General features: G+C 38.1%; 1 protein-coding gene across 1 annotated transcript; it reads left to right on the forward strand.

The window, feature by feature from the left end:
- The first annotated feature begins 5,720 nt into the window (after positions 1–5,720).
- On the forward strand, positions 5,721–10,216 carry LOC121379043 (homeobox protein 2-like). Its single transcript, XM_041507489.1, has 4 exons — positions 5,721–5,845; positions 7,099–7,234; positions 7,339–7,496; positions 9,583–10,216. The coding sequence occupies exons 1-4, from the start codon at positions 5,721–5,723 to the stop codon at positions 10,214–10,216; spliced, it is 1,053 nt and encodes a 350-aa protein (XP_041363423.1).
- The last annotated feature ends 298 nt before the right edge of the window (positions 10,217–10,514 follow it).

Below are 10,514 nucleotides of genomic sequence, written 5' to 3' on the forward strand. Positions count from 1 at the left end.
ATTGGACACAGACTATTTATTGTGTATGTAGGTAGGCCCACCTAAACATACTAGTCAGCTTTTAGCGTGGCAATTGGACACAGACTATTTATTGTGTATGTAGGTAGGCCCACCTAAACATACAAGTCAGCTTTTAGTCGTGGCAATTGGACACAGACTATTTATTGTGTATGTAGGTAGGCCCACCTAAACATACAAGTCAGCTTTTAGTCGTGGCAATTGGACACAGACTATTTATTGTGTATGTAGGTAGGCCCACCTAAACATACAAGTCAGCTTTTAGTCGTGGCAATTGTGCACCATGTACCAGGCGACATGTACCGTAGTGCTTGCCATAATCGGCCTTGACTCACTTGGATTTTGTGTTGTCCCAATCAGTACCCTTGACCGGTACATCAAAGGCCGTGGCAAGTGCTGTCCTTTCTATGGACTAGTAAATATAAAAGATAATTTGCTTCATTTTCGGTAAGAGTAGCCGGCATGGCGATAGCGGCCCTATTCTTCTTCCTTTCTCTGTCGACCAGGTGTCGAAATAACCATAATATGTAAGGCACCAATGTGCTTAACACTCTTTAAAGAAATATTCTTCTCGAAAATCTGGGTTAGTGACTTTAATGGAAAAAAGGGCAGGACGTAGCCCAGTGGGTAAACGCTCGCTTGATGCGCGGTTGGTCTAGGATCGATCCCCGTCGGCGGGGTCGAGACATTTTACACGTCTATGGCAACATTTAGTCTCCAACTTAGATCTTCACTAAATGACATGAATAAGATATATTTTAAAACGTATAGTTTGTTGTTCAAAAAGATACCATGGTTTCTTATGACCATCAGTATAGTACACCGCAAAATAAAGAATTGAACGATGTATGTATGAATGAATGAATGAATGAATGAATGATATCTTGAGAAAGAAATTAACACGAAAAAGAAATGAATCTCATATAATCTACACGTTCTCTCACCTACCACCCCTCCCCCAAGCCCCCAAGTCACCACCCACCCCACCCGTGTCCTACATCTCTGGGTGTTTACAATACATCCCATCTATATGATCGTCGCTGTACGTCGCCTAACGTCCTTAGTGCTCGGGAATTTTCAAGGCTGACAACAAAGGGTCGCGAGCTATGTACTTAAAGCATTGCAGGTTTACGTCCACGTGCCGGACTCTTCTACATGGCTTCACTTGCACGTCAGTGATTATATACACAGCAAAACAGTTCTATGTAATACGCACGTACTAGTTTATTGTCAGATGCACTAATCCGAACGCACGCGTCATTAATCCGAACGTAAGTCTTTGTCATCAAAAAAACGTCTTTCTTGTGCATTTATTGATTTTAAAAAAGCCTTTGATATAGTTAATCGATCTAAGTTGTGGTTTAAACTGCACAAGATTGGTATACGTAGAACAGTCAGTTATTCATTCTATGTACCAACATGTGAAGCCGGTGTCACACTTAATGGTTTCCAGTCAGACTACTTTGTTAATCAGTTACGCTTGACGCAAGGCCAAGTTTTGTCACCGATTTTATTTTCTCACTATATTAATGACTTTGAAATGGGTTTTATTCGTGGCAATTGTGTACCATATGAGTGTCAGTCACTCAGTCTATTTTTATTAATGTATGCAGACGACCTTGTAATTGTTTCAGTCACTCAGTCTATTTTTATTAATGTATGCAGACGACCTTGTAATTGTTTCAGTCACTCAGTGTATTTTTATTAATGTATGCAGACGACCTTGTAATTGTTTGAGAATCTGTTGAGGATTTGCAACTTCAGCTACATACTTTATTAGACTATTGTACGAAATGGGATTTAAGTGTTAATACTTCAAAAACTAAAATAATCTTTTTTTTTTGAAATGCTGGTAAATTAAAATTAAAATAAAAAATGGATTTATGATGGTAATAGTATAGAAATAGTTGAGAAGTTTACATACTTAGGGATTTTACTATATTATAACAACAAATTCAGTTTTACAGAAAAAAGTAAAGCAGAAAAGCAATGTTTGCATTAAACCGTAGTATTAAAGCTTTGTATCTTAATCCAGAAACATTGTTATCATTGTTTGTATCTTAATCCAGAAACATTGTTATCATTGTTTGACTGTTATATTGGTAGTAGGTTATGTTATGCATCGGAAGTATGGCGTTCACATGAGGGTGGAAATATTGAAGAAATTATTAGACATTAAGAAATCTACTTGTAATGTAATGCCATATGCAGAGCTTGGCCGATGTCCGCTGAGGTGTACTCGAATATATAACATGATTAAATATTGGTGTCAATTATTAGTCACCCCAAATTGTATATTAAAAAATTGTTATGAGTTTTTATACAACAGGGTAGAAAATTATAATGAGAAAAATTGGGCTTATCATGTTAAAAAGGAAATGATTGATTTAGGTTTTGGTGAATTAACGTAAGTCAATTCCAATAGTGTATAGAAAGTATTTATCAAAATTTAGACTATTTTCTAACATGTTAGCAATTGAAACTAGCAGACACTATCACAATGAGAGGCAGAATAGAATAGGAGTATGCTTATATTGTTTAAATGCTGTAGAAGATGAATTTCATTACATTTTAAAATGCCCTTTATATTCTAATTTAAAAACCCTATTATTGGAAGAAGCCTTCATCTTTTAAATTAGGGCAGTTGTACAATATAGAAAAACCCCCAAAACAATTATGTAACTTTGGAAAATGTCTCTACAAGGCAGATAAATTAAGAAAATAACACACACACACACACACACACGCACACGCACACACACACACACACACACATATATATATATATATATATATATATATATATATATATATATATATATATATATTATTTATTTATTTTTTATTATTATTTTTATTATTGTAATTATTTTTATGTTTATTTGTTTAATGCATTTTCCGATTATATGTATGTTTATGTATTGTTTGTTTGTGCTTTGTTTCTTCTGTACAAATAAACAACTGAATTGAAATTCAACGTAAGACAGTAATTCGAATACTCCATTTACCAAAAGTAAAAAGTTAGTTTGTTTTCTTTAACGGCGCCACTAGAGCTGTTGGTAATTTTAACATATGGTATAAGAGGAAAGCCCCTACATATTTCCATTAGTAGAAGGAATCATTGTTATGCAACATACCACACACCTGATAGCACACACCGCGGCCTTTGATATACCAGTCGTGGTGCACTGGCTGGAACGAGAAATAACCCAATGGGCTGACTGACGAGGATCAATTCTAGACGAACCGCGCACTAGGCGAGCATTTTACCGCTGGTCTATGTCCTGCCCCTCTATTGATTGACTAATGCAAACGAATGTTAGGACATTTTAATGTCCATAGGGTCTACATATCACTTAAGTAAACAACAAGGACGAACTGTTTTATTTAACGACGCACTCAAAATATGTTTGTTTTTACAACAATATGTCGTCAGGCATATGTTTAAGGACCCCACATATAATGAGAAACAAAACCCGATGTCACTTTCCATGGGCTACTCTTTTCGATTAGCAGCAAGGGATCTTTTATATGCACAATCCCACAGATAGAAATCAGGATAGTACATACCACGATCTTTGTTGCACCAGTTATGGAATACTGGCTGGAACCCTCCCGCAAAAGCTGATGTCCACTTTTTAAAAACAATATTGCGCTAATACTTGATTGTAACTTTTGCAACTATCCCATTAACCCGAATACTCTAACGGTAAAAGAGCTAGAGGGACATTTGGATAGGTAGAACGCTCATTAGTGAGTAATGAGCGTCATAACTGTCCAAATGTCCGTCCCACAGGGAACGCCTTTTTTCATACTATGAAATTTACTACAAGTTATTTATTTCTGAGCCGATTGATAAATGTAAATTGCACACAAACATTTATTTTTTTGTTATGTCCAAAGCACTTTTACTTTACTTCTTACGTTAAACCAAACTGAAATTATAAACAAAAACAGTTTTATAAAACGACGGGACAAACTATAGCTGTCTTACCGTCAGAGTAATCGGGCTACTCTACCATAAAACCCCCAATATTTGCTTGTCTTCGTCATTTAGCACTCCCCTTACCAAAGCTGCAGTGAACATGATTCAGAATTTGTAACTAATCTGGTAAACTCAAAACAAAGGAACCTACATGTAGCAAAAAAATAAAAATAATAATTGTAGTTTTTGTTATATTGATTATCTCGTAGCATTCGATAATTACAAAACAATAACAGCAGTTCACCTTCCATTGATTTATCAACCAAACTTAGAAATGAAAGGTTGACATCAAAAAGTAATCCTGTTCATGCCTTGATCTTTATATACAGATTTAAATCGACACTGGCTTCCATATATATCAAGCAGTATGCTTATGTCATTTCGGCATAGAAGTTGCTTTATCAGGGTTAGGGTTAGGGTTAGGGTTAGGGTTAGAAGTTGCTTTATCATGCCGGTTATTTCCAACTAGTTCAAAACGTTGTACACCCATCTGTTATGTTAAAGGAACTTTTCATAGTTCTGAGGTGCACGTACTTTTTCTGTTACTAAGATTATAACAAGCAAATGCTGAAAATATTTAACATACACCTCGCGTCAATAGACCTATCTGATGTGTGCTAGAATTTCATTATCTTAAACAGTTTTTTTTAATAATAATCTTAATAACAAAAATGCAATGTACAAAATGATCGAAAATCATTTGTTTAAAATTTAAATACTTAAGTTCCAGATGCCAGGAAAACGCGTTTTTGGCTTTCAAAGATTTCAATATTTTTCCGGGGAGCATACCACTGGAACCCATACAAAGCTAGGGCGATTCGCGCCCACAATCACCTTCATATCCAAAAAGCCTGAACAAATACCTAGTCGAACCCCCCCCCCCCCCCCCCCACCACCCCTCCCTGGAATTCGAAATTTAGGCTACGGGCCTGAACACCTATAGTTTATATATTGATTTAAAGGATTGCCTAAGTCAGATAAATATACACGTTATTATTGTCGTCTATGGAGTTTTATTTGGTGGTTAACTCACTAGAGCGTTCCAAACACTCATGAATTCGCTAATGCGTATTTAATACTTTAAATGTAGGGGAACACATTGTAACTATTTTCGACTGAAGTGACAAACAACCTGTTGAAGTCAGACGTTATTCCTCCAGCCTAGTATCTTGGTGTTTGGTGATTGTGATGCTAAACAGCGTTTGATGGACAACACCTCCTCTGAACATCAAATGCACTGTAGCATTAAACCGTGTATACGAGCGGTTTGTAAGGTTACTGATAGATAAAGATATACGGTTACCGATTTACTTCCGCTTATATTCACCTGAGTGAGTACACAGTTTTCATGGTACTCGCCGGATCCTAAGTTAAGTCTTAAAAGTTAGTTTTAAAGGCGCAGCGTGCGGTGTAGCACAGTGTCTCATAATGTATTGTTCGCGGCACTTTCAACCTTTCAACCTCCAGTCCTTTAAACCAGTGTACAGTACATGTAATATATAATGGAAACGTACAGTTCTCTAGAACATTGTACAATACGTATATTTGTCCTCTAAAACATACAGCCCTGCAGTACGTGTATTTGAAAAATACAACCCTGCAGTACGTGTATTTGAAGCGTACAGCCCTGCAGTACGTGTATTTGCAACATACAACCCTGCAGTACGTGTATTTGAAACGTACAACCCTGCAGTACGTGTATTTGAAACGTACAACCATGCAGTACGTGTATTTGAAGCGTACAGCCCTGCAGTACATGTATTTGAAACGTACAGCCCTGCAGTACGTGTATTTGAAGCGTACAGCCCTGCAGTACGTGTATTTGAAGCGTACAGCCCTGCAGTACGTGTATTTGAAACATACAACCCTGCAGTACGTGTATTTGAAGCGTACAGCCCTGCAATACGTGTATTTGAAACGTACATTCCTCTAAGACACTGTACGATACGTGTAGTTGAAACGTACAGTCCTCTAAGACACTGTACACTACGTGCAGTTGAAACGTACATTCCTCTAAGACACTGTACACTACGTGCAGTTGAAACGTACATTCCTCTAAGACACTGTACGATACGTGTAGTTGAAACGTACATTCCTCTAAGACACTGTACACTACGTGCAGTTGAAACGTACATTCCTCTAAGACACTGTACACTACGTGCAGTTGAAACGTACATTCCTCTAAGACACTGTACACTACGTGTAGTTGAAACGTACATTCCTCTAAGACACTGTACGATACGTGTAGTTGAAACGTACAGTCATCTAAGACACTGTACACTACGTGTAGTTGAAACGTACAGTCCTCTAAGACACTGTACACTACGTGCAGTTGAAACGTACATTCCTCTAAGACACTGTACGGTACGGGTAGTTGAAACGTACAGTCCTCTAAGACACTGTACGGTACGTGTAGTTGAAACGTACAGTCCTGTAAGACACGGTACAGTACGTGTAGTTGAAACGTACAGTCATCTAAGACACTGTACAGTACGTGTAGTTCAAACGTACAATCCTCTAAGACACGGTACAGTACGTTAGTTGAAACGTAGTCATCTAAGACACTGTACAGTGCGTGTAGTTGAAACGTACAGTCATCTAAGACACTGTACAGTACGTGTAGTTGAAACGTACAATCCTCTAAGACACGGTACAGTACGTTAGTTGAAACGTACAGTCCTCTAAGACACTGTACAGTACGTGTAGTTGAAACGTACAATCCTCTAAGACACGGTACGGTACGTGTAGTTGAAACGTACAATCCTCTAAGACACTGCACAGTACGTGTAGTTGAAACGTAGTCCTCTAATACACGATTACACTAGTCCTGCTGCCAAATGTCAATGTGGGGTCGAAATGTACATTTGGCGCATAGTTGTTAAATGCGGAGTTTGACTCTGTAGGAAATGGCCATAGCTTGCTTATATCTTAATAGAGAACAACCATTTTTGAATCGATCCCCGCTGGTGGGCCCATTGGCAACCATCGTGTATTTACGTCACCTATTTATCAACACTGAATTTTGTTGGCACCAGTGTCATTCCTGGCTCCTAAAACCATGGGGTAGATGTTGGAATTGTTGTTCTCTGTTTAAGCTATGGCCATTTCCGTGATTTGGCCACCATCTTGGATTTTTCCAATTTCTCAGGGGTGCCCGTGTGGCACCCGTGGATTATCGATGTGGACCCCCTACTGACTCAGAATCTGCAGTTAAAACAACTATGCACCCAAGTAGTTATTCCTCCAGAGTACACTTGAGAAATTGTGTTTGCATTTTGCATTAGTAAATGCTAATTTGGCGCTAAAATTGATAACTGGGTTCATTTTCCTCGCAGTGTACTCTAACTGGAAACAATAAACAGCTTAGTGGGGGGAGATCTGAAGACAGTAAACAGCTGAGTGGGGGAGATCAGCACGCGGAATGGGTCGCAGTCGCAGAAGATGACTTGCCGGATTTTACATCTGTGCCTCGGATTGATCTTAATCAAGGGAGGTAAGAACATTTAATATACACAGACAGATATTGTAAACAGGACCATTTAATATTAAATATACATAGATTGATTTTGTAAACAAGAACATTTAATATACACAGACTGATATTGTAAACAAGAACATTTAATATACACAGACTGATATTGTAAACAAGAACATTTAATATACACAGACTGATATTGTAAACAGGAACATTTAATATACACAGACTGATGTTGTAAACAGGAACATTTAATATACACAGACTGATATTGTAAACAGAAACATTTAATATACACAGACTGATGTTGTAAACAAGAACATGTAATATACACAGACTGATGTTGTAAACAAGAACATTTAATATACACAGACTGATGTTGTAAACAGAAACATTTAATATACACAGACTGATGTTGTAAACAAGAACATTTAATATAGACAGACTGATGTTGTAAACAAAGACATTTAATATACACAGACTGATGTTGTAAACAGGAACATTTAATATACACAGACTGATGTTGTAAACAAGAACATTTAATATACACAGACTGATATCGTAAACAGGATGTTTTTTTTTTTTTGATTTTTAAAGATTTATTGCCCCCAGAACATAGACAGTGAACAGGTTGGGGAGCCGTGGTCACTGCCTTACAAAGTACATATTTAAACAATAGTATCTAAACAAAATATGCTATTTAAATATGTTAATGCTTTCTGTGGTATTTATAAGACGGAAAGGGAGAGAGAGAGAAAGAGAGAGAGAGAGAGAGAGAGAGAGAGAGAGAGAGAGAGAGAGAGAGAGAGAGAGAGAGAGAGAGAGAGAGAGAGAGAGAGAGAGGGTGCAACAGCAGTAGATAAGTATAAAGAAGTTGTGGGGATATTGAGAGAGTATTAGAGAATGACATTTTAATTAGTACTCTATTTCCAAGTGAACTTTCAAAACAGGAATATTTAATATACACAGACTGATATTGTAAACAGTAATATTTAATATACACAGATTGATATTGTAAACAAGAACATTTAATATACACAGACTGATATTGTAAACAGGAACATTTAATATACACAGACTGATATTGTAAACAAGAACATTTAATATACACAGACTGATGTTGTAAACAGGAACATTTAATATACACAGACTGATGTTGTAAACAAGAACATTTAATATATACAGACTGATATTGTAAACAAGAACATTTAATATACACAGACTGATATTGTAAACAAGAACATTTAATATACACAGACCGATATTGTAAACAAGAACATTTAATATACACAGACTGATATTGGAAACAAGAACATTTAATATTTACAGACTGATATTGGAAACATTTCAAGCCAAGGTACCATTCCATATATTTCTGAGAATCTAGTATACTGTTTTACGATATGCAGTATACTATACGGAATGGGACCTTGGCTTGCGAAGGTGACAAACATCTATGTAAGATATAATGTTAGTGGTTCTAAAGGATCTATTGGTCAGAAACATGTTACAATAGCACAAACATTACAACAGTCCTTTTAACGTATATACAGTACATGTGGTATGTTCCCAGTATTGATTGCTGGTTTCTTCTCGTCTGTTTCATTCAGCAGTCTCAGCTGTAGTGTCACCCTGTCCGTCAGACGCCGATACCTGTTCACAGTGCATAGCCGCACATCCGTCATGCGCATGGTGTGCAGAAAAGGTAAATATCAGCGGCGGGTAAAACATATAATTTTAATACTTTTAAAGTATTCAGTATATTGGTAATCGTTTTAAAACATGTACTCTCTATACTGTTGAAGTATTCAGATATTAATATTGGTAATTGTTTTAAAACATGTAATGTCTATACTGTTGAAGTATTCAGATATTAATATTGGTAATCGTTTTAAAACATGTAATGTCTATACTGCTGAATTATTCAGATATTAATATTGGTAATCGTTTTAAAACATAATGTCTATACTGTTGAATTATCCAGATACTAAAGCTGCAGTCTCGTTTATTATCGCAGTCAAATCATAATTACCATTGTGCTAAACTTGTGCTTTGCCAACGAATACCGTGAACGTACGTGACATTACACAATACTATCACCAAGTTACGTGTCTAATGACCACGTGTCTAATGACCGCGTGTCTTCTGACCGCCCGTCTAATGACCGCGTGTCTAATGACCGCGTGTCTTCTGACCGCCCGTCTAATGACCGCGTGTCTAATAACCACGTGTCTTATGACCGCGTGTCTAATGACCGCGTGTCTAATTACCACGTGTCTTATGACCACGTGTCTTATGACCGCGTGTCTAATGACCGCCTGTCTTATGACCGCGTGTCTAATGACCGCGTGTCTAATGACCACGTGTCTAATGACCGCATGTCTAATTACCACGTGTCTTATGACCGCGTGTCTTCTGACCGCCCGTCTAATGACCGTGTGTCTTCTGACCGCGTGTCTAATGACCGCGTGTCTTCTGACCGCGTGTCTAATGGCCGCGTGTCTTCTGACCGCCCGTCTAATGACCGTGTGTCTAATGACCGCGTGTCTAATTACCACGTGTCTAATGACCGCGTGTCTTCTGACCGCCCGTCTAATGACCGCGTGTCTTCTGACCGCGTGTCTAATGACCGCATGTCTCCTGACCGCGTGTCTAATGGCCGCGTGTCTTCTGACCGCCCGTCTAATGACCGCGTGTCTTCTGACCGCGTGTCTAATGACCGCTTGTCTAATGTCTAATGACCGCGTGTCTTCTGACCGCGTGTCTAATGACCGCGTGTCTTCTGACCACGTGTCTAATGGCCACGTGTCTTCTGACCACGTGTCTAATGACCGCGTGTTTAATGACCGCTTGTCTAATGACCGCTTGTCTAATGTCTAATGACCGCGTGTCTTCTGACCGCGTGTCTAATGACCGCGTGTCTTATGACCGCGTGTCTAATGACCGCGTGTCTTCTGACCGCCCGTCTAATGACCATGTGTCTAATGACCACGTGTCTAATGACCGCATGTCTAATTACCACGTGTCTTATGACCA

The sequence above is a fragment of the Gigantopelta aegis genome, chromosome 2 (assembly GCF_016097555.1).
Source record: "Gigantopelta aegis isolate Gae_Host chromosome 2, Gae_host_genome, whole genome shotgun sequence".
Taxonomy (NCBI): domain Eukaryota; kingdom Metazoa; phylum Mollusca; class Gastropoda; order Neomphalida; family Peltospiridae; genus Gigantopelta; species Gigantopelta aegis.

What these genes read in the sequence shown, in the direction of transcription:
- LOC121379043 (XM_041507489.1), top strand. Translation starts at nt 5,721, where the DNA reads ATGCAGTACGTGTATTTGAAGCGTACAGCCCTGCAGTACATGTATTTG. An exon ending in TTGAAGCGTACAGCCCTGCA is followed by an intron (nt 5,846 to 7,098) that starts GTACGTGTATTT and finishes TCTCTGTTTAAG; the next exon opens with CTATGGCCATTTCCGTGATT. An exon ending in ATTGATCTTAATCAAGGGAG is followed by an intron (nt 7,497 to 9,582) that starts GTAAGAACATTT and finishes ACTATCACCAAG; the next exon opens with TTACGTGTCTAATGACCACG.